Source organism: Pezoporus occidentalis, unplaced genomic scaffold (assembly GCF_034315485.1).
Source record: "Pezoporus occidentalis ecotype Australia unplaced genomic scaffold, CSIRO_AGI_Poc_V1 ctg164, whole genome shotgun sequence".
Taxonomy (NCBI): Eukaryota; Metazoa; Chordata; class Aves; order Psittaciformes; family Psittacidae; genus Pezoporus; species Pezoporus occidentalis.
The window spans coordinates 2,531,656-2,556,708 of NW_026913466.1; the positions used below are offsets into that span (position 1 = coordinate 2,531,656).

Consider the following 25,053-nt stretch of genomic DNA (forward strand, 5'->3'; position numbering starts at 1 on the left):
TGTGTCTCTCATACTCAGATGCACTTCTCTGTTAACACGAAGCATTACATAGTTGGCTTCATATCCATATGTGTATAGCTTGTAAATAAGTAACACAAGTAGGTTTCAAACTTCATGTCTGTGTTTAGCAGAACTGCTGGATGGTGATCAGCTTGAGAGACTGTACTGTGCCAGCTTGTGCCCAGGAAAAGTCACACAAGATGAGGAATGGCTGGAGACTGCTTGGCCAATGTGTTCCTCTCCAGATGCTTTCTTAATCCCTTCAATTAACTTGATTAAGCAGCTTAGCTTAAATAAGCAGAATTTGTGACTTGGAAGTTCTCCCATGTAATATTTTCCCATTGCCTTAGGAATTCATTCCTTTAGTATTTAGTGTGTGTGAAGCAGGCAGCTTTGGTTGCTCCTGTGCCTCACACAGGCATGAGATGGTATGTGCTTAGTTGAGAGGCACACACAGGGGTGTTTTTTTTTTCCTCCCTGCAATTGGGTCTAGTCAGAATTCATAAATCACAGTGATTTCTGCGTAGTGCAATTGCAAACCTTGTATTTTTTATTAGTACTGAAAGATTCCCCCCTGCTTAGATCACTGTGAATCCTCTGTTGGTAAGGAAGAGTGTGCCCTCTTTTCCCTGTGCTTTTACTTTGCTTTGAAGCTGTGGAGTGCAAGGTTACCTCCAAATGCCATCCTCTGGTACTTGAGCTAGGTAGCTGCTTCATCCATGGTAGAGTCTGGCCACAGCAGTGACTAAGAAGATTTTATACATGGAATTCTATGTTTGAGAAGACTGTGTGCCATGTTCCAGTTATAACACTTTTAAGGTGTGTTTTCTTATTGCTTTGGGGTGTCTCTGTTGGCTGCAGCACAGCTCACCAAATGTTTTTCCTCCTACAGTCACCAGTCAAATGGCTGCTCTTATATTCTTCTGACCACCATTTTAAGACAGTGGTTCCTGAGCAGGGGAATAGCTCTATGGAACCTCTTGGGAATATAATTCAGCTTCCTAATTGTGCCACCTATGTCCTTGCCAGGTGACCTGGTGAATCCTTGTTTCTACCCAAAGGCTCTATTTTCACAGTGTGTGTCATTAGATGGGGAATAGGAATAGGGATGTTAGATGGTAGTGCAGGGTTCCTGTCCATCCCTCTCTGCTTTTCTTGAGGATGTCTTCTCCCTTTTCAGTAAGCATGGTGGTTATGTTATAGTGTTCTATATTTTTCAAAGCACAGAAAAACATCCTTGGGTGGAACCGATTTCTGTGTATCCTTCAGCCGCTGATGGTAGTAGTGAACCCACCCATAAAAAACACAGCACAAAAAGGGTTGACTTTGGGGCGTTTTGGTAGCCTGGAGCTCTGTGTGTCTCATCTCTCCTGTTTTCAGCTGCTGGGTGCATAAACTTCCAAATTACACAGTTTTCAGTCTGGTTTTGGCTTGCCCTTCAAGCAGCAATATGCTCTCAGTCCCACTGATATGCATCTACTGGTTATGTTGAACAGTTTTCTGAATAAATACAAGTATTTCTGCAGTAATGTCTTGCACAGATTGTCATTATTTCCATGCAATAGCTTTAGAAATTGGGATTTGTGTTTATAAGTGAGGTTGTTTTTTCTCTAGCAAGAATTTCAACTTGCTTCCAAATTACTTCTACCTTTTCTCCTCCGTGTGATTATACTGTATTAGTCAAAAGTGATAACATGCTTTGGTAATTACTGGCAAGTCTAGATTGAGATTGAACCATTTACCTGCTACCTAATGAAAGGTGGTGATTGAGCGTGCTTCCATGAAATTTCTCTTTCCAGAAGTGTCAGGTGGGCTGCACTGGTCTTAAGAGCTTGTGCTGCGGAGTTGGAGGTGAATGTCTTAAAAGGATACTAGAAAGTGGGAAAAATATTAGTGTGGGTTTAGTGGTCTTGATATATGCCTCAGTTTCTTCCCCTTTATGTTGATTATGAGGGGAACATTAAACATTGTTTTATTATGAGGGGAACATCATGTCAATTATGAGTTACTGTGTTGATTCTGGAAGTATGAGATTAATTCCTTTGTCTTTTCTCCTCTAATTTTGGACAAGATTCGCTTTTACGTCCATTGTTCAAAATGGGCATGTACTGGCCTTAATTTTATGCCAGATAAACTCATCTGCATCATAGAATTTAGATTTAGTCCAGTGAATCCCATTTGTGGGGTCTGGTTTATGTTTCCACCTGCTTTTTGTAATTTGGAAACAAGCGGTCCAGTGCCTGTGGAGAAAATAGGAGCAGCATCCACTGGTGATTAATTGTAACAATGAGGCTTCTGGAGTGAGATCAGGGAGACTTACATGGAAAAGAGCTCTGAAGTCAAAGCCTTGATTCTTAAGAAGGGAAAATGCAACAGAACCACACAAATAAGGTCTGTCCTGTCATGTTTGGTGGAGAATCTTGAGTCTTGAAGACTGATGAAAGCCAGTTAGCTTTTATAAACTACTCTTGCCTAATTTCAGGGAAATCTTTCTCTATTTCAGTGAAGTTGCAGCTTTTTGTGAAGAGTTGAGTCCTAATATGAGAGCAGATTCAAGTCCATTGGGAAGGCTGTATGACGAAGCAAGACACTTGTGGCTTCCCAGTATTAAAGAAGCTGACAATAGAATCTACAGGGAAAGGAGGGAAGGAGAGAGAGACTGTTAAGACTGGGATTGTAGCAGAGCCCTTTGCATCGATCTGTGATGAAGATGATACGCAGAGCAGTTGAAGGTACCTGGTTTTCATTCCTTCCCCCACTGTGGAGAAAGATCTCTGTTCATGAGAGATTCCGCAACTAATAAGAAGCATTATAAACTCCTGGATTTTAACACTCGGTTTAACATCCATACTGTGTAAATGACTTTCTTCAAACTTGGCTCCATTTTTGACCTGTTTTTACTGTAAATTGTAACAGAGTTAGTGACAAATACAAAAGTGCACAGCTGCTCTTGATCCCACGATTCTAACAACAAATTCCCTGTCTGCAGAGCACTTCTGGGAAAAGTGTATGTCAGTTTGTCTTTTGAAAGAATGGTTGAAACTTAAACCCTTTCAGTTTTCTGGTTTCTTTAGATACTCTTTTTTTTCTTAGCCTGTTGCCAAAGGGCTTGCTTTCCTCTACTGAAACCATTTGTAGTGTTTGCGCAGTATCCAGCATGGTTTTCCACTCAACAGGCTGGAGTGGTTTGTATGGGACTTCCAAGCCTTGTGTAATAGTAAACCATGGTTTGCTTAATGAATGCATATCTGTGTTTATGCTCATGTGAATACTTTGGTTAGATGTCAGGTGATTCTGGAAGGAACTTTGTATTAATTAGCTGGATTCTGTCTTGCCTGTGCTGTTCTTGAGGGTGTAGTAAGCAAAACCAGGTCTAGCTCTGATAAGATTGATGAAATAACCAAAACGAACAATATTTCCCCAGGATTTGGGAATGCAGGCCATATTGAGTGTGTAATGGGTTTTAGAAATGAAAAGGCAAATGATTTATTTTTTTCCCCTCTGGAGATAGTCCCTTTTAAAGATATTTTTAAATGTTACTTTTATGCTGGAAGGTATTTCCTGATCTGCATTTTCTTTTTGTACAGTACTGCCGATCCAGATATAAACTGAGCATACTTTTTCTCCATGGCAGAGCAGGGGCCTGCGTGAGTTTTTGGAGAATCAGTGTCTGGCACATTCAGATGATGTTTGATGGTTTTTTGCAATTGTATCAAATACAGGTATTTTTCTTGGTGGTGATGGGGCAAAGATTAATTGGAGCATGCTAATTTTTTATATAGCTTTTTCAAGACTTCCAGAATATGTTGCTAGTTATTTTCAGTGACAGTACACCTAGAGATTGAGTACTAGTATCTTTCTATTCCTGTCACATTCCCAGCATTCAGCTCAGGGGGTAACAACACAAGTGGGCCATGGAGCTGTTGGAGTGAGTCCAGAGGAGATGCTGTGGGGGCTGGATCACCTCTGCTCTGGAGCCAGGCTGAGAGAGCTTGGCTGTTTCAGCCTGGAGAAGAGAAGGCTCCTTAAGGGGAGACCTTTGAGCAGCTTCAATGCCTAAAGGGGCTCCAAGAAACCTGGAGAGGGGCTTTTGACAAGGGCCTGTAGGGGACAAAACCAGGGGTAATGGCTTTAATCTGGAAAAGGGTAGATTTAAATGAGCTCTTAGGCAGGAGTTGTTCCCTGTGAGGTTGCTGAGGCACTGGCAGAGGGTGCCCAGAGAACCTGTGGCTGCCCCATCCCTGGCAGGGTTCAAGGCCACATTGGACAGGGCTTGGAGCAACCTGGTCTAGTGGAAGGTGTCTCTGCCCATGGCTGATGAGCTTTAAGGTCCTCTCCAGCCCAAACCATTCTCTGATTCACCCCTGTGAGACCCATCCTGGGTTCTCACCGAGTTGTCCCTTGTGTCTTCAGGAGTCATAACAGACCCCTCTGTAACTGGCTGTATATCTTTTAACTCCTTAAAGCCCTGTGGTCTTTCCCAGACTCTTCTGCATCCCTGAGTGCCCTATTTCCTAAATTAATAGCAAACACAAATGAAAATATTACTCTGCAAAGTGGGAAAGCTTTTATATGCATAAGGAAAATCAGTTTTGTTGCTTAGGGCTGGGGCAGTTTGCTTCTATACTACTTTCTTCATCATCCCCATTTGTCTGTGCTATTGTTCTCTACTGACAGATGGTCTTTAGCAGAAGTGTGTGTTTAAGACATGAAATGCACTGCTGTTGCTTTAAAAATGTTGAGGGGTTTTTCATCTTTAATTTCTGAAAACGTTTGCTTGTTTGTTTAACAGGAGGTTGGTTTGTCTGGTAGAGTTCAAAAGCTGTATGTAACTTCATTTGTTGCCTTACCTGAGAAATACAAAATCCTCTGTGGAATCTGCATTTGTGACCGTGCTTCCTTAACATATGTAAAGTATGTTTACTTGATTCCTGTTCCTTAGAAGCAGTCACTTGAGAAGCTGCATGACTGGTGAAGCTTTGGTTCCTGCATTTGTCTTGTGGCTGACTTGACGTGAAACCTTTAGGATGCATTGCCTGCAGTTACAGCTTTGAAGTGAGCTTATTCTCATCTGGGTTTCTTGGCAAGATGTGAACTCACAGTCCAGTGTGGACTTCCATGTGATCACTTCCAAGATGTCTTTCCTCAGCTGCTGCTTCTGTAGAATCATGGTCATCTTTGAGCTTGCTGCTGTTCTGTCAGCTTTGCCTGATGGTGGCTGTTGACTGAAATACTTAAGGGGGAAGGATTTAGGAGGGGTGCAGATGGTGCGATTGTGTAAGCCTGTTCTCCTATTAAACAAAAGAATATGCTTTTGTTCAGGATGGAACTTGTTCTCATTTATTCATCTCCTACATGTTTGTACAAGTACAATGACTGGGTTCCCTCCAACCCTGCCCTGCCACTCTTCCAATGCAATCCTGAGTGGAGGGAATGGACTGAGCCCTGTGTCTGTGGCTTCCCTACAACAGATTGCCCATGATTTGTCCAAGACTGCCTTTTTGAGCATCTCTTCTGTGTGAGTCTGTTCAGCTCAGTGTAGGGGGAAGAATTATCTTCAACTCTAGTTTGCTGTGTTTGGCCAGGGGCACAGTGTAGTTTTTTGTCACTGAAGTTTGGCAGCCCTATTGAAGGTATTGAAGTCATCCAGCTCAGATCAGGAACTGCCTCTAATGGGCTGTTTGAGCTGGAGCATCCAGTGGATTTTCCTCTGGCTAACCAGCAGTGAGAGCATGTGACAGGTATTGTCTGTATGCTGCCACCTCAAATCAAGTAAGAATTAAACCAAGTAAGGCTTGAAAGCAAAATAATACAAAAGTACCCTGATCATTCCAAGAGCATTGCAAATGTTAAAACATTAGTGAATGTCTTTTTATAAATGGCACAGAGGCTAAGCACTGGAGTCATCGACTGGATGGGTACTGTGAGAGTGAAGCCATCGTTTGCAGTCTGGAAGGTGAGTCATGAGGATTTCATGGGAGGCACTGTCAAAAGCCTTGCTGAAGTCCAGCTTTACAACATCCACTGTTCTCCCTTTATCCAGTCAGTTGTCCCATTGTAGAAGGCATCATGTTGGTTAAGCATGGTTGCCTTGGTGTTGAAGACTAAAACAAAGGAGGATTTAGCATCTCTGCCTTCTGTGTGTCCTCTGTCGCCAGGGTCCCTGCTCCATGAAACCTATGACTGTACTGAATTCATACCTGAAGTTCTGCCGTGCCCCTTAGGGCAGCTTGAAGTGACTGGAAATTCATTCCACGGTTTGGGCTGTTGCCTAAATAGATGGTGAATTCAGCATTGTCTCTCGTCTCATGCCAGAGCAAGTGTTTATGTGACTGTCTGATGTGCCAGATCCAGAGGGCTTTTCCACCTGAAAATAACCTGGCAAAATGAAATACTGGATTTTGCCCACCTCACTTTCCTGAGGCAGACCCATCTCAAGGCCATTTGAATGCAGGTGGCTGCAAGACAAAAGGGAAGAATGAATAGGAAGGGGTGGTAGGAGGGATGTAGCAGTTAGAGCGTCTGTAAGCTTATGTTAATTGTGGAGTCACATGGATATTCCTGTTAAATACTCTGAAAAGAAAGTAAATGTTTCCTTTCAGTAACTTTAGAACGGGAATGCATCTGCTTTGAAGAGTGCTTGCAAAGTGAAAAAAAGTAGTTTTTACTCTATTATGTTACTCTGTTTTTCAAAATGCATTGCTGTACTCTGAGAAGTCATTACACAAAAAACCTGTTTACAGAATTGAAGTGGGTTTTTTTTGTCATCTTTTGTGTTTCTTCAGAATATAAATGTTTGCATCTAAAACCAGCTTTCAGTACTAGAGAGGCAAATTGCAGAAGCACATGGAGTAGGGAAGAAGGTGTAAAACCAACCCAAAACCTCAAGCCAGCTCAGTTCCAAAATACAGTAGATGGAAGTATGTAAAAATATACACACTGCTGTGTTCATAACTACTCAAGATTCTTTCTGAATTCTTCATCATGTGACTAAACTGCTTCTAACCGTGGTGGTACAGATGGTGTGGTATTTCAGATTATTCTAATTCCAAGCAGCTAAATGCACCGTCTATTTCAATAACAAGCTTATCTTGAATTTCGAAACAGCTACATGTTTGTAACATTACCAAAAAGTTACTCTTTATGGAGGAATGTCTTTGGGATTTTCAGGATTTGCATTCCTTTCAGGGATTGAAGAAGTCATGGTTTACTCCTGCATTGTTCATCCCACATGTTAAATGTCATTTGCTAAGCGTGCACACAGCATAAAATGTTCTCTGTATCACGGGATTAGAGTATCTGAGCATTTTTGGCGGGTTGCATTGTTACTGTATATTCCCAGTTTGACAAAGAAAGCCAACATTGTTCACAATGGGCAATAAAATCAGCACTGTTGGATGCCAGGATCTATAGCTGAATGCAAGCTGGCCAGTCTTTTTAGGGTGCCAAAAATGTGCTTAATTCATTGTCACCCTCAGAACAGTATTGTCATAGTTATGTTGCGGTTTGCACACTGAGAACATAGTTGGTGCACATTGGGCCTTGTGCCTTTACATTGTCTGGGTGGAGGTAAAAGTCCTTGTTCTTGAACTTATAAACTGTTCTTCATTAATTTGGCCCACACAGCAGAGCTGGTGGTTTTCTTCTTCCTGTTCCTCCTGTAGGGATGTTAGGACCAGCGTTAGATTCAGAGTTACACAAACACTTCAGGTATTGGTCCTCTTCAGGTGTCTGGGGAACAAACAGCTTTGGTGCCGATGGAGAAGAGGCCTTGGTTGAGAGTGTTCTGTTCCAACTCTGTTAGTGTTCAGGAATCTTTGCTTGCTGATAATGAAGCCCAGGTTGGCAGAGAGGTGGCATTGAGGTCTGGCTGCAGCAAGCTAAAAACCCAGTGAGGGTCAATAGCAAAAAGATTGGGAACTGCTGTGTAGAAGTTTGAAATGCTGGTAGATAGAGGCAGCACCTTCCATGCTTTTTCTGATAGACATTTTCACTGGCCAGTACTGTTAGTTGAGACTTGCCTACGTGCTTCTCACTTCTTTCATAAATTCTGATGGTTCAGAACATCAGAGCTAAGCAAAATCGTAACGCATTCTTCCTGTAGTTTGGAATTGCGTTTGTGTGTCACATCTCATGCATGTTTCTCAAGCTTTCTGCACATCTGGCTCACAATCCAGAGGGGAATACTACTATAAATGCTGAAAGCTGACTTTGCAGAAAGCACGTTTCTTTTATTAACAATGATGTTACATTGATGCCAACATACTGAATTGTTAACAAACCTCACCCGATTTAGTTACAGCAAAGTGATGTCCTAGCAAGCTGTTCTCTGGTAGGTATAATTTGTATTTTTATAGTGAATAACTTCCCTAAATATTTTGGCAGCCTGCGTAAGGACACTGCTAAGCGGCGCTGACACGCTTTTCCTGTTGGGAGTTGGCTTGTTCTTGTACAGTAGGTTTAATCATCATATCCTAACAAAGCATAGCATGAATGTGAAACTGAGACAGAAGTAATTTAGGATACAAAAACTAACAGTCTTTTTAGCCAGAGATTTCCAGTTGCTGAAGGAGTGTACTAAAATGATGCTGCTTCTCTTCCCATGAAAATATTCCTTTATTTTCCATAAAATAACTTTTATCACAGGGATAACTGAAGAAATTCAGTGTGTTACTTGTAGCTGCTGAAGAGATATAATGGGGAGATCATATATTAAGCCAGATTGAAATGGTTTCTTATTTCTGACCTCCTGCAGTGGTTTGAAATTACTGGGAGAGCAAAACTTCGAAGCAAAACTGTGCAGTAAAAATGAATGTTCTTTTAATTGCAGACTATTTATGTATCTAATAAGATACAGGCAGGGAAATGTAAGTTTCTTGAAGTAGTGTAAGAGTACAAAAAGTCACAGCAGGTCAATGGCAGTGCTGCACTTTGGCAAGTCTTTATTAATTCTGGAGATGGTAAGAAGGTTTTATAAGGAAATATTTCTGTAAATGGATTGAAGAATACATCATCTGGAGGGAATAATCCTCTCTCCTTTCAGGTTGACCCACAGCTTTTACTAATCCTATGTGGTGTATCCATCCAGTCCCACAGACAGGAAGCCAGGTTATGGTACCTTTTCCCTCCGCTTCCTCTTGTGGGTGTTGTGCTTGGCTTTCTCAGCAGTCTCTGATGTGTGGTAATTGTGCAGCTCCTTGGGGAGAAGCTGCTTGGAGATCTGACAGTCATGGTGCAAGTGTGATATTCTGAAGTCTTCTGTGTTGGAAGTGTGATGGTACCTGTGGAAATAGAGAGGGGATGTTTTGTCAGTGGACACAGGCTGGGCCTTGGTGAGCTGTGCTCCTCCAACAGCAGCTTCTGACAGGGTGAAGGATAAGGTGATGCTTCTGCTGTTGTTCCTTTCCTCAGTGTGGGTCTCTACCATCTGCTTGGTAGAGACAGCATGAATCCAAGAAAACTGAATAGGTGATCTTGGCATTGAGAAGGGTTGTCCTGCAACCAACCAACAGGACTGTTGTGAGCTGCCAGGAGGACTTTTTGCATGAGTTGCTCCCCATGGAGCTCACATTCCTGTTGCATGGATTGTGAGCAGGAGGTATGTGTTGCAACCCTTCACTGCGTCCACATAGAAAGTTTTCAAGTCAGCCACTATGAAGCACCAGCAGTCAGAGCTGTTAGACCACAGCCAGTGCAGGGTTACACCTTTATTGCTGTACTGGTACAAATGGTTAAATGCTGACTTCCTTTTTTCATTTACTGGTTTAAGTCCACTTATACTTGAATGAGATCAGCATGACTATACGTAGAAGCTAACAACTACCAGCTACACAGAGCTAGGATATAAGAGAGTGCAATATGATGGGTGGGAGGAAGTACTTGATGAAAGGTACCTTTTGAACCAACACGTTGCTTAGGAACTGCCACGTCTCAAATGCATCAGTAAGTGTAGAACTTTGACACTGTTGTTTGGTCCTATGTCCATTCAGAGCTATTTGGCCAAATATTTCATGATATGTGACTTTGTGGTAATGTCAGAGTATGAAAAATGATCTAATCCTGTGATACAGAGTTTCAAACCTAAGTGGCTACTGAACACATCCCAGAGTAAAGGTACAGTTGTACATGTATCATGATAGTTACAATGATGCATTTTACTCCTCTCAGTTACTAATCCATCTACTACCAATGCGTTTATGCCACGATTTGGGGTACATTAGGAAGAATGTCTGTGGGTTGCCAAGGGAGTCACTGCAGTGTTTATAATCTCCTGGTGATTTGCCAGGTAAATATTTGTGCCAAGTTTATTTTTTCATGTGATCAGGAAATGATGCAGGAAGATGCACTGAGGACTTCCCTGGCCATCTCCCCTCAGTACTCTGACAGGAATGGAGCAATTGTCTTATGTTTTAATGAGGAAATTTTCCAAGGCATATAGAGCTAAATCTCATACAGAAATCACTGAGGTTCCCTTTGAACATCTCAAATTCCCCCTTTTCATATCCTTCTTTAAAGTGCAAATAATCAAGCACCTTTTTAAAAGGAGCTACCCAATCCCTGAGCATGTGTCATCCAGGAAAGCTTGCTTACCTGATGACATTTACTCCCTGTTGTTTCCCTGTGTGCATATCGCTATTTCATTTCCCCCATGATTAGAATAAAGTATTGAAATTGCTTTGGTGGGCTAGAGTTGTCATTACATCTTTGAAACAACCTGTGAGTGCTTCTGCAATAGTGGAAATGGCATCATCTTAAATGTAATTACTGTTTAAACTTTTGGATTCCTTTTACATGGTTTGGAAAGAAGGAAATTGGGACTGTTTGAGCTGATTGCACGTGGAGAGCTCCTGTGAATTGTTCTGAATCCTCATGCCAGAGTGATAAAAGGGGCTGTGGGGGCTTATGTTTAATTCTGATTTTTGAAGGTTAAACCCAAGTGCAGAGGGGGTTGTTTGATACTGAGGTGTGTGCATGTACCCATGTGGGACCAAGGCACCAATAACTTAATCATCACATGGATTTGAAAATCAACTTTTGACTTTTGTCTTTTGGAAGGAAAACTGTCACATAACACAGGTGTTGTTTCATTCTGTATTTAATACATCCAGAAAACACTTCACATGGTATTGGCCATTGTTAATAATACAAGGATCTAATTTGCTTCTAGAACATGTTGTGGATGGTAAATTTTACAGATGTTCTTTTTCTAGACTTCCCTTTTTATTTCCTTCCATTGTGAGTGCATGTTTCTTACTCATCAGCTTTCAGAAATGATCTTTGCAATGGGAGAGTGTATCTGGGGTAAGAGTTCTTAAAAAGGCAGAACAGGAACTTGGAACTTTAAAGTCTCTTTGTTGCAAGACAGCTATGTCCCTGTGTGCTGTTTGGTGCTCTGTGAAGGAGTTGTTACCTACGTTCCTCACACTTTTGAAAGTGTGATGATTTTTGCTGCTGCTTGAAACACTTCATCACAGAGTGGGTTTACTCCGATATATTCAAGTATCCCCAGACTTGGCACTTCTTTTTCTAGAAGGCAGAGGTATATCTGCTGGCGCAGATACTCTCAGTGATCCCATGTCAGTCGTCTACTTGAGTTTATAGGACTTTGACTTCATTTTTACTCCTTTAGTACTTTGAGAGGTTCTTGTCTTCCCTTTACACTCTTCCCAAGCTCTAAAATATGAATGAATCTAGTTTGTCTGTGGAAGCACAGAAATAATAAATTTCAAAATCATGTATTCCCTTTAAATGTGTCTTACTGACTTTCTCATCAGTTGTATACTGAAATGTGGATTAGCCTGCTGTCCAGTAGCATGAGGAACTTAACCAGTTGTAGTAGCTGCCCATTAGAAAAGTCTGCCAAACAACTGGAGCTGCCATCCTTCTTTCTTCCTTTGTCCTTCCATGGCTCCTCTTCCCTTATTCCCTCTTTTTTTTTCTTTTTTTTAAAATGATTTTTATCTTTTTGTTAGCTCCTTTATAAAATACCTAAAGCCTAATGAATTTTTTAATTCAAGGGCAGAATATGTTAAAACACTTAAAGTTTTCGGCCATTTGCTGTTGGCTGCAGTTATTTGAATAATGGCACAGAAGCTGAAGCCCTTTGTTGCCCGGGCCCAGAGCAGAGAACAGCTGGAAATAAAAGGAGATTCTCACATAGTGCCTATTTCTAAGGCCATGAAACAAAAGCAGAAGTGAAAGTGAAGCTGCAAGTTTATCACTGTTGCTGGGGAATAGCATACGCCTTCTTCAGGACCGCTGTGAACTTGGCCAGACAAAATAGGTGGAAGGGCAGAAGCTGGGGAATGTCTGCATCCTATTATGAATAGGAGGAAATGACTGTCTGCTCTCTGAATGATGGTGGGCTCAGTGTCCTGCTGGCAGGCTGGTTAGTGCTGTAGGATATGGAACAAAAAGTGGTGAATTGTCAGCTTTGGTGTTTATAATAACTGCTAGGTATGAAACAAAATTCTTTAAAAATAGAGTTTTCTGTGGCTTTCTTAAACTAACTGGAAACTTTCTGCTTTCTTTCAGGAGCATTTTCTTCTCTGATAACATTGCTGCTGAAGAGCTGTGAGCAGGAGAAGTAAATCCAGTCAGCTTGTCAGGTCACTGACGCGGTGTTAAAGTGCTTTCATGAGGTAACACTGGGCCAAAGTCAACTTTTCTTTCTCCTTTGTAAAGCTGCAGCCAAGCAATGGGCCAGAAAATCTCAGGGAGCATAAAGTCTGTGGATGTGAGGGAGCCCCCTTATAGACCTGTTAAGCGAGAGCTGAGAGGCCCGGATTTCTGCAAGCCAGCGCGCCTGGACATGCTGTTGGATATGCCCCCTGCCAAGCTGGAGGTCCAGTATAAACATGCTTGGAACAATGAGGATCGCTCCTTAAATATATTTGTAAAGGAAGATGATAAACTGACCTTTCACAGACACCCCGTTGCCCAAAGTACAGATTGCATCCGGGGCAAGGTCGGCTACACAAGAGGCCTCCACGTCTGGCAGATCCACTGGCCCACGAGGCAGCGGGGAACTCATGCTGTGGTAGGGGTCTCCACAGCTGAAGCTCCACTGCACTCGGTGGGATACACGTCGTTGGTTGGTAGCAATAGTGAGTCATGGGGCTGGGATCTGGGACGCAACAAACTCTACCATAACTGTAAAAACCAGCCTGGGGTCACGTATCCTGTCTTTTTGGAACCAGATGAGTCTTTTGTACTCCCAGACTCCTTACTGGTGGTTTTGGATATGGATGAAGGGACGCTTAGCTTCATGGTAGATGGACAGTATCTTGGAGTGGCCTTCAGGGGACTAAAAGGGAAAAAACTTTATCCCATAGTCAGTGCAGTCTGGGGGCACTGTGAAATTACAATGAGATACATCAATGGACTTGACCGTAAGTGTTACCATGTTTCTTCATTACACTAACAACTTTTCCCGTGTAGGATTTTCTTTATCCTTTTGTTGTGAACAGGGTGTTCAGGGAGGGGAAGGAGTTGTCTGTGAGTACGTTGCATCCCATAGTTACTGCCACAAGAAGTAACTATCAGTTATGTCTTGTAATGATTGGATTGTATCAAAATGCCTTCCCTTCTGGCAAGCAGAGTGCAAGAAATCTGTGTCCACAGAAAGTGAACAAGCTGAGAAAAAAAGATCTTGGGGAAACTTCCTGGCTGTGTTTAACAGTAAAATTCTTGTTTAATGGAGGATGTTTTAAATCTGTGGCTTTCAAATAGGATTTGTGGATTCTGTAAAAATTTCCGGTAGTAGTGGGAACTCTCCCATAAACATACTTGAGTTCAGGCCAGTAGGCTTTCTTTCCATAGCTGCCTTTCCAGGACCCTCAGAAGCAGCTGTGGATCCCCAGGAATCTGGGAGCTCAGGTCAAATATAGCTTTCAGCAGTTTTTGATAGCTCAATTCCTTAGTTAATTTCAGAAGGTGTTCTTTCAAAGGTACTTTGTTCTCCAGGAATACAGAGTTTTTTGTAAGCATTAGCTGTTTTTTGTCTAAAGGGGTAATATGAAATTAAATGGTGATGTAGTAAGGAGCAGTGTGTTGCTGTTGTGACCTTGAAATAGTAACCCACCAGAAAATGAGTTGCAAAGCTGTGTCTTGTCCAGTTCTTCTAACTGCTCAGAAAGACATGTGCTCTGCAAGGTCCATACAGACCGCAGCAGACATGCGGTTGTGCTTGGTCATCTACAGTTGGCTTATCGGCTGCTGTGAATGGGGAATGGAAGGCTGAATGAGGCAGTAAGTGGAACTTTGTTCTTTAAGACTATGTTAGCTGAACCATAGGAAGAATCATGAATATAAATACATAGATTTAACAAAAATAGATGATTGAACAAAGTTTTCATGGTTTTGGGGCTTTATGAATGGAACTTGGTTTTGTAAGAAGAGAGTAATAGCATGTGTACAACCCCTGCCTTTCAGTTGGTGATTTCTAACGGAATTTACTATTCTTTCCAATTGGGATTGGGTGGTCTGTTATATCTGTCGGAAATTATCTGCTTATTACGCTACATCTGACATACAAAGTAGAAACCTAATTAAATAATTTGACCCTGTTGAAGATGTTTTTTTGTTTTTTGTTTTTTTTTTTCATAAACATCTGTAATAAGCACTGGGGGAAAGAATCTTTATCCACAGAAGCCCTGCAGGTTATTACAGCCAGATGCTAAATGGCAGCTTCCTGAGTGCTTTCGTAGGGGGGAGTATGGGAGGACTCTTAAGTACTTTGCTATTTGCTAACAGCGTTTTGTTTAGTTTCATTTTGGAGAGTGGGGGAGAGATACTTTTACAGGCTGAATATTTCTGTGCAAAACCAGGTTTCATAATGCTGGGAATATCTGTCAGACTAAGCAAAGTACAGCCTGGTCTACCACGTCCATACACGGAATTGTTCTGCATACTTTTTGTAACCTTCACAGGGCTGCTCTAGAAAGATGAAAACACAGGATGAGGATGTGAATGATATAAAATAAAAGTGGCGAAGTACAGGAGGATAGCTATGGTCTGTGAGATGGCAGAGAGAGAAATTCCCATCCGGTTTCTCATGGGATAATTTTGCTGGAAGAGACAGGATGGTTTCCTAAATTATCCCTGAGAAAGTCAAAGTATTAATTTTTCTTCAGTGTGAACCCATGGCTAAAAGTAAACTTATAAACTAAACTTCTGTGTAAGCCTGGGTGTTAATCTGGTCATGTGAAGAGGAAGTTTAAAACCACTTTGCCGTGGGGCAGTTTGACATCCTGGAATCACATCATTTGTTATCTCGTGTTCACTGGTGCGTTTTCTGCAACAAAAGCAGAGTTCAGGAAACCAAAGAAGCTTGTTTAGCTGGAGCTGTAAAGCAAACGCCTTGTCTGTTGAAAGGGTTTCAATCCAGCCAGCTTTTGTGTAGCAGTGCGGGTTTGGTTGTGGCACTCTCATAGCACTTAATATTGCAGGTTTTTATAATTGCTTGTTCCTGTGAAAATCAGAGTATATCTTGTGGACTGCGATGCTCATGTTACATTCACAGTTAAATACATCTGAACATACGTATGTGTGGGTTTTGTTTGCTTGCTTTTTGCATCTGAACATACGTATGTTCTTGTTTGCTTGCTTTTCAACCTCACAAATTCTCCTTTTCTCCTCCTATCCCCTTCCCTGGGAGTATCTCATGCTGCTGATTGCAGCTTTTAGTAGATCTGACGGTGGTAGGAACTCTAGCTTTCCTTGAAACTGTGCTGTCAAACAGTGAATTGTAACTTGCTATTTAGTGATTGATTGTTACTGCTCAGAATGCATACCACAGCTTGCAGTGGTTGTTTATATGGTGTCTTGCAGGGCAAATGGAGACCTCGACAGCAGGGATTTCTAGTGTTTTCAATACTTGCTATTTAAATGGGAGACCTCCAAATACTTTAAAGGCCTGTGTATTTCAGTTGCCTGGCAAAGAGCAAAAGACTTGCAGCAATGGTGGAGTGAAAGGATCAAAAGATGGGCTTGTGCAGCTGCAGTGAACTTAAACATGTGTTGTAGTGGTATAGAGATGATGCAGACTTTGAAGTATGTTAATTACTGCATAGATGGCAGAATCATAGAAGGATAAGGCTGCAGGTCAAAGATCAAGAACCTGCATGCCCTCCAGGCTCTGGATATTGTGCCTGGGTACCAGCTGCATGTGGTACCCAGAGCATTCTGTTTCAGAAGCTACTTCGAGCATCACATGCTGATGTGCTGTGACTTTCAAAAGATGGATTCTCTCTCACATTTGAGAGACTCAGAGTTGCAAATACTTGTCATGGCTTGTGGGGGAGGGCAGAGGGGCAGGATGGAGAGTGCTCATCAGAAGCACAGTGATTTTTTTTCCCTAGGACAAACTTCTTTGATCAAATACGATCAGTATTTACCACATTGATATTTGTCCAGTGCCTGTTGCATGGAATTTTACATCAGACATCTGCCCATTGCCTATTGCAATAATGAAACCCCCCAAATATAATTGTAGTATATGTTATTTTTCAGGTACTCTTTTCATCAGGGTATGTGCATGTTTAAAAAAAGCTGGGCTATCTATAGCTGTTGTCTGATGAGGAGTCCTGAGGACTATTTTATAGACTGAAGCAGAGAAATAGCAAAGTACTTTTGTATAAACATACATTGCAGAATTGCAGATCATGGCTGATACATCAGTATTTGTGTGTTTAAATGAAGGGGTGGGAAAACAGTGTAACAGTGTGTGGTAGAAAACTTGGTCATTGAGTAGGTGAGTTGAAGGCAGTGATTTATATTGATCCTTAAAAGTACCTGACAGAATAGTCAATAATTTGACTTCTGGAAGTCAAAATGCTTTTTATGAGCATACATTACAGGTCCAGCTCTACCCTGTTCTGAATCAGTGTGAAAGAGCAAAGCAGATGGTCTGTGTTCTGTATATAATATCAATAGGTGATCCATAGACATAACATTTGATAATGTTGCTGTGGCTGCCGCTGCATCTGCAGCCCACCAGGAAGAAGCCTTTGGCTTGTTCTGTGTCACAATATAGGGAAGGAGGAAAGGGAGCTCAGGGCACATCCCCTCTGCTTGCTGATACAGCTGCAGGAGTTTTGGGATGTGGATTTGCTCAAAGCTTTTGCTCTTAGCCTTGTAGAACACTGCAACTTAACCCTTGAATCACTTTCAGACCTTAGGTTGCATATATCTAATGTTGTGAAGTAAGGATATTTCTATACTAAAATAAAAACTTCAGAGATACGGAGCTAAGCACAACTTCTTTCCTCTTTCCTATGGTTTTCAGTTTATTATAATTTGCATTGTTCTATATCTAACATACCACAAATGCTAATAGCAAATACGGACTTTTCCCCTTGGAAGGCCTTTTCACCATTAAGAGATCTAAGTCAAAACTGCAGAACTGTTAACTGCCAGGAGAAATACATAATCTCTCATTAGACTCTGAGTTTTCCCCCAAATGGTTATCAGTGAAAACTTTTAGATGGGTATGTTTTTTGTTTATCTAAACCTGTTTGTTATATGCTGTTTGTGCGATACATTACTCTGGAGGTTGCAATGGGAATAATGTATTCTGAAAATCCAGTATTGCTAAACCTTGGGGAGAATTTTCCCTATAGACATGCAATCAGAGGGTGAAGCGGTAGTAATTAAGCAACTAGGACTGTGAAGAAGGAATCTTTAGCTTTTGAGATAATTTAACAGGAAGCAGCATTTTCAGTTCCTACTTTAGGAATCAGCTCATGGTTGATTTTTTTTTTTTGCTTTCCTCCACATGCACCCCCCTTCCCTGGGTTAAGTGCATTTCTTGTCCTTGAATCTTCATTTGTTGACACTTTAATTTTCAGCCTTTTCTTAGCAGGTTGAAACTACCACATTGTCAGTAGAATACGCCACTTGGTTAAGTGACTTTTTGCCCCAGCCACCTCCTGCCCCTTCCTTCCCCCTGCATTACATCTCCCTCAGGAACTCTTATTTTCTACAACCCTTTTGCTTCTTTGCTCCTTTCCCCAGCTCAGTTTCTCCTCTTTGGTGTTACCATACTCTGAGTAATAATAAATTCTTGCCCTCCTCATCTCTAACTTCAGGTAGGGCAGTCTGTTACTTAAAACATGAGAACATTTGGTGCAGTGTTACTCTTCCAGTGTAAGAACATTGTAGATTTAAGGGTGTGACGTTAGCTGTAATGGTGAATGGTCTTTGTAATGTCTTTTTGGGTGAATGTTGACTATTTTTTCATTTGTGTAAATTAATTGTAGTCATGCAGAGAACCATATGATTACCTCACGTTGGTAGCAAATAGCTGCTTATGAAAGTATGTAGTTAGATCTTCAGTTCCAACACTTGTAAGATTAGCCTTGTCTTGTTTTATACAACTTTGATCTCTGAAGACTTCCAGCATCAGAGACTCTTCAGGCAATCTAAGGCACTCATCAGCTTCATAGATAACAGGCTTTATTCCCCCTGCCCTCCCCTTACAACCCAGTCTAGTTTGTTTATTTAACAGGGAATCTAGTTATTGTTGGCCTAAAACATAAGGAAGTGCTGTCGTACTCTTATTTTAAATTCAATAACTCCTAAGGCTAAGAACACAGCTGTGTTATGGTGTATTTGCATCCTGTTATACCTATGCTTTTTCTTCCCACTCTGATTCATAGTGAGGTTGTGGCAACTGCCAAATCTGACAGTTTTAAGGAAAAAACATATGTTGCTGTGTTCTGATCATGTTTCCACTGATTTCCTATGTATCCTGTTTGTAAGACATAAGAACCTTGAAAAGCAACGACTACATCTTTGTTCTAATAGGTGAAATGAGTGGTGTTATCTAAAGTTAGTCTTTGAATATCAAATTTTTCACTCTAAAATAGAAATTTGATAACCTGGCTTAATCCTTTTATGAATTTGCTCTAGCTATGATGCCGGAATTGCTCAGCAATGTGAACCGAGTCTCACAGGTTTGCATTAGAATTCAGAATTTGTAAAGGGTGTTTGGTTTTGCATTTGTGTTATTGCTGTTGGACATTGTACAATGTAAATCCAAGTTTCGGTGCAAATAATGATGCTTCTGCAGTACGCTATTCAGTGATATTTTATTGCCAAAAATGCATGGTCTATGTCCATTTTGACTGTGATTTCATATAAGCTTCCGTGTAAGTTACTTTTCTCCTTAAGATACTACTTTATTTGTGTGTCTAGCCATGGGTGTTTCTTCTCTAATCAAAGGCTGTTTATGCAGATGGCTTCTTTTTGATTCCCTTAAAAACAGTGTATCCTCTCTATTAGGAGAAGGAGATAGCAGCCTAATTCCTAGTTTGGGCTCAGAGCAAACTCCACTTAAAAAAGATAAATATGAGAAGACTCTGATCTTCCTGGAGCATTTATGTATGAGTCTTCATATTATGGCAAAATCCATATTTTAATGGAAATTGACAGGCAATGTGCCTGAAAACAAGCATGTCCAGAGAAGCTGCAGATGGTTTCACTGACAGTAGTGCTGGTGCTGTCTACCTCCCTGTGTAAATGAAGGGAGGACGGACCCAGAAGTAGCACTGTGTTAAAATGATGCTGAGGCTGTGAAGTCAAAACACTCAGAACCTGGCAAGTGGCAGAATGGGATTTGCTTTTTTGCAGCTGTAATCCTGAGCTTGGCAGCCTTCAACTGTGCTGTGTCCCACTTTCTCCCATGTAGTGTTTCACTCTGGTAAAAGGTGGTGAGTTCTGCTGCAAGTCATCCTTTTGTATTCCTTTTCTGCCAGTCATTTTCCCCTTGAAGCTTTTCTCCCCAGTCCTCTGTGTCTGTAAGCTCTTGTGTTTTTGTAGTTTTCCCAGGGTAGCCAGTGAGGAAACCTGACAGAGTGTGACGGTCCTTGTGTCCTCGGGTTCAGTTTTGTTTCCTTTTGAAGATAACAAATGGAAAGTCCTGCCAGTGAGGACAGGACTGGATCAAAGCTCCCCCTCGTCTTGTTTCATTTGTGTATATACAGAGAACTTAAGTCTTTCACTTTAAACTGTTTTGGGCTGGGACTGATGATCAGATCTGTCTTCAGGCCTGTTATCAAGCCTGACTTGTGCTGAAAAACCTCCAACACTAGAACTAGTGCAAGATGAAGCATTTCAGTCTTCCATGCTAAAACATGGGGTTGAGGCAGGGGAGATATTACTTTAGAAGTTACTGGCACAGTTGAACTTGATGTACAAGAGCTATGAGCATTCTTTCAGTTATTAAAACATTTTAGAGTATTAGTTGGTGGTGAAATGCAGCAGATAAAATGACACTCCTAAGAGGATTTCTGTTGGTAATTTGAAACAAACCGAGCATTTCATATAGCTGCTTGTGTGTGCATTGACCAGGATTCTGCATGACTGGTTTGAAGTTGGCACGTCTTCAGCGTTGGTGCTAGTGGCTGTTGCAGTGGGAAGATTATTCACTAGGAGCATTGGATAGAATGTTGGTAATGCATGTTCAGAGCAGGCAGGCGTCCAGTGTTATTTACTTCAGATCAGTTAGTTAAAGCTGTACCTGTATTTTCCATGGGCATGCCTAAGAAAACACAGATTTTGCAGATCTGTCCAACTTGTATAAAGATTAATGATAGAAGAGTCTATCCCTGCCTTATGTGAGCATTTCTTTCTGATGGTGATGAACTTCCAGACCTGCCATATCTTCAGTATGAAACCAAAATGCATTTTGAGCAGGGGAGTAGGTAACATGAACAAAAGGTCATTTTTGTTTGAGATGCACACTTGCATTTTCTCCCAGCAGACAGTGATTTCTGTAGCATGCTGCATCCTTGTGCAAATGGGAATTCATGTCTGTATGTATTGTGTGGGTTTGAAATTTAAAGACAGCATGCTTCTGCTTTTCAACAGAAAGTCACTATAAATGTTTAATAATACTCTACTTGAGTATACCACATATTTGTCCGCCTGTTCAGTATGCCACTTGAATAGGCCGCCAAGGCTTCATACACCACCTTGAAGCTAAAAATTTGCTTCCTCTTCTCTGTGGTTTCAGCAAGCTTAACAGCTACAGTATATTTAACCAAGAAAAGTGATTAGTTTCTTTTATATCCTGGTGCTTTTCCTCATTTCTTGTAGTCTTTGCCTTTTATTGTTTGGCGTTATCTTAAGCCTGTAGAGCTTGTAGTTGCACTCAAAAAATCCATTCTTCTGTCCATCAAAACAAAACAAAGTGTAGGGTTATATTAGTACCCCATTCTGCAAATGCTTTGTTTCCAAATAATTCACATTAATTGAAGTAAGCTGTTTGGAGAGGATTTTAAAAAATGAATTCTCTATAAAGGTTAAAATAATTTTTCAAGGCTTAGGAATTAGGTTTTTTTTTAAGCACTTAATGTTTTTTTTTTTTTAAATAACAAGCCTTAATTTTAAAGCTGGCATAAGTATTGTGAAAATTATCTTCTCCCTGAATGAAGAACTTCTCCCCAGTAAATTGCCTCTGGTGAAATGCATCATCCAGCCATGGGCACCAGATCAGAGCCTGTTGCCCAAACAAAGGCAGCCCAGCGGTGTGCTTGCAGTTGTGTATCTTCAGAGAAAGCTTCTCTTCCATACTTCCTTTGTAAACTTTTATACTCCTAGCATTATTAACTGCCACAGTGCTTCATCAGCACTCATGCTTAAAAACTTGTAAAGTTTTGGCATCGATGGCATCAAAGCCTGCTGCTTCTTATGAAGCTAGCTCTGTTACAGTGAGTGACCTGGGTTGGGCTGGACTAGAATGTGTGCATCGGCTTCTGAAGAAATGCCAATTAGTTTCTTGGTTCATACTGAGTTTCATTGCACTGGAAGGTCTCCTCATCATGTATGTGGCCTCACTGTGCCTTTGTTATTTTAACTAGAAGCAATTGCTTTAATGTGCTGCGCATGGTTGTAGCCATGACTACATTACCACTCCGTGCATGCTTGCCATATGTGTAAACAACTTGCTGATTTTTAGTGGTATGACCTATTGGCCTCTGCCTGTATAAACAAATGAAGGTCAAAGTTCAGAGAGAGATCAGAGGGGAAACTTTAAACATCCTGCAAAATCTGCAGTCCATTAAGTGTACCTTAGGGTTTGGTTACAGCCAATCCTTTTGTGCTTCTAAGTAATTTGTTCATGACACATCTGGGAAAGGAGGAGAGCTTCACCTGGAGCATGGAGACCTCAGGGAACATAATTGCATTGGTCTGATGTTAAGAAACCAGCCTCAGTGGTATTTTTCTGTTTTGAGAGGGTAACTAATGCTAACACACAAGCTTTACTTGTAATCTAGTTTTCGTTTAGAATGAGATTTAAATGTTAAAGTTGTGTGGACAAGCCATAGGAAAAAGGGCTGTGGTGTTCAAAGAATGAACAATATCATGAGAAGCAGATGACCCACAGGCAACAGAATGAAATACGTGTCAAGGGAGGAGGAGAAGCAAGAGGTAAAGTGAGAAATGCCAGCAAGATATAGGAAGATATATTTGAAAGAACAAATGTAAAGAAGGTGCTAGCATTCAAGAGGAAGAGAGGAGGCAGAGAAATCCAGTAAGAGGGTTGAAAAAGGAAAGATGCTGAGATTTTGACAGAATATTCTTCATATACCAGATCTAGTATTCTCTGAAAGTATTTTATTAACTTCCAGGTATAACTGATCACCGGAAAGAAGTTCAGGGTATTCTATTCATTTCATTGGCCAAGAATAAAGCAGAAGCTAAATCATCTGTGAGGCACATGTTTTCAAAGTCCAGCATGTAACTTGATGTGCTTGAAATACTGGAGTTAGAGCTTTTATTATCATCCTGGACAACATTTTTGAAGTGAAACTGATAAAACTTGCAGCATGAACAATGCTAGCATTTGTATGCAAACAGCAGCTTCCCAAATCACTTATGCAGAGGAACTTCCAGGCTTCCTCTGGCCCATTTTTTCAAGTGCCTTTAATACATAATTCTTATATAAGCTATAATATTAAGATATTAATGAAAGTAAGTTTGTCTTTAAAACAGAGTGGGGATGGAACAAAGGAAAATGGCGGTTTGGACTTTGATGCCTTCAGCAGCTTCTCTGGCTGTGGAGCAGCAGAAGTTCTATACTGGTGTTCCTTACCCCTGTACTGCTGCTCTGGATGTCTAGGCTCTGGTGTGGACCTGAGGCACTGGATGTGAGAAGCTACTTGTTTAGGGGTGTATATGAAATGGTGCACACATGAACAGCTCATGAGGGAAAGCTCTGCTGAGAGGGAGTTGCAGTAGAAGTTGGCTAGAGATAGACTGTTTCCAAAAGTGTGCCTTTTTGACATGGTGGTGTGAGGTGGGTGTCTGTCTGCTCAGAGGGGCCTTCCCTGCCATGTTTTGCTGTTGTTGCTAGAGATTTTCCATTGGGGAATAGAGTGTTGTGGAAGTAGCCCATCATTTTGTGTATAGTGCTACTTGCAGAGCAAGAATAGCCATGACATGATGTTGTTGTGACCGATAGGTTCCCCAGCAACCCCCTTGAACGTGCTGGTCAGCAATTCTCAGAGCTCCAAGTAATTTCCCATCAGAATAGTTGACTGTAACCACCGTCTGCTTTCTGTTCTCCAGATTCCTGTGTTCATGCAAAATTCCTTATAATACAAGTATCAAGAAACACTGTGTGTGTGAAACACAAATAAACATAAAACCTAAAAATCACTTTTGCCATAGTACACTAGATCACTTATTCCCCATTATTCTGAATTTGTGTCATTTTGGTTTAACAGAAATTCACTTTAAGTAGTACCTGTTTAATTTATAAGATATATTAATAAACAGTTACAGTAAGCATGTTACATTAAATAAGGAAGAGATTTGCTTTCCTAGGTAGACAGTAACAAAACACTGTGTCTGGCAAGGATGTCAGTTGTCCTGTGTATACTTTGTAAAGGACAACTTCCTTGCAAATGTAAATATTCAGAACTCTGTATTAGCTTTACCATTAAGCGATATTTATGCATGTACATTTTCACAGATCCTAACTGACCCATAGATACAATTCTGATTTTAAGGATTCTTGGTAATGTCATGAAGCTAAAGTTCTTTGCAGGTAGATGATGACTACTATATGAAAGTAGAAAAAGCATGCTAATAATCTTTAGGCAAGAAGGAGTTGAATTAACATTTTGTACACTTGTTTGGTTTTACATCATTGACTTCTGATAACAATGTTGTTATTTGCTGGTTTTCCCCTGTTGGTTGCCCTTTTATAAACATGATAAGATGCAGATCCAAACCTCATTAATTTTAATGTCTTCTAGGTACATTCTCTCCCCAGTGCACAATTGCCTTTGCAGTGTTAATGTTTGAAAGAGATTTGGCTTTTGAAGTAGAGCTTTTGGCTGACTTTACATGGTTAGTATTTTAAGTAATAGATGAGAGTAGGTTTGATAGGAACTGACCTGCTGTTGGAGCAGATGAAAATGGTAATCAAAAGCTCTCTAAACTTGGAAAGTTGCTCAGTACTAAGAAACATATCCCCCCCCCCATGTAACCAAAATGAGAACACGCATTAAGTGTAAAAGAAATCCTTGTTTTTCAAACTCTTAGGATTAAGATTTTGAGCCCAAAAGGCAGATGGTAAATCCATTACCCGATGCCAGTGTTCAGATGTTCTGTGGAGCTGGTAATGCTGTGTGCTTGTCTGAAACCCACAGCCTCACAGTAAACGGTATCTCCTTGTGCAGAAAAGACTTATCTGTTGATTTAGCTGGTGATGGAGGAATGTCTCCAGTTTCCGAGCAGGTGTGATAATGCTGTGTCTCTAGTTTCTCTGCAGTGAGTATTACAAAATACTGTGTTTTTTCAGGAGGTAAGGAAGAAGAATGCTGTGTTGTCCTTTTCTGAGCAGATTGCTATAAGCCATCTTTTACTCATTTTTTTCTCTTACTTTAATCTGCAAATGATACTGTCTCTGTTCCTATAGATTTGAAAAATGGGCTCTGTTCAGCCGATTCTACCAGTCATTTTACAGAAGCAGTATATAAAAATACTCTTTTGAGGTGAAAAGTGAAAAATAACTTTTGAAGAAATTGGGGCAAGCCAAGT

General features: G+C 40.9%; 1 protein-coding gene across 3 annotated transcripts in view; it reads left to right on the plus strand.

Annotated features, from left to right (window-relative positions):
* The window catches only part of SPSB4 (splA/ryanodine receptor domain and SOCS box containing 4), a 129,767-nt gene that overhangs the window by 53,400 nt on the left and 51,314 nt on the right, over window positions 1-25,053 (plus strand). For all 3 annotated transcript variants that reach the window (XM_062613217.1, XM_062613218.1, XM_062613216.1), the window contains one exon: window positions 12,535-13,391. In XM_062613217.1, the coding sequence (XP_062469201.1) occupies window positions 12,698-13,391 (694 nt within the window). In that variant the 5' untranslated portion in view covers window positions 12,535-12,697. The remainder of the gene's footprint in view (window positions 1-12,534; window positions 13,392-25,053) is intronic.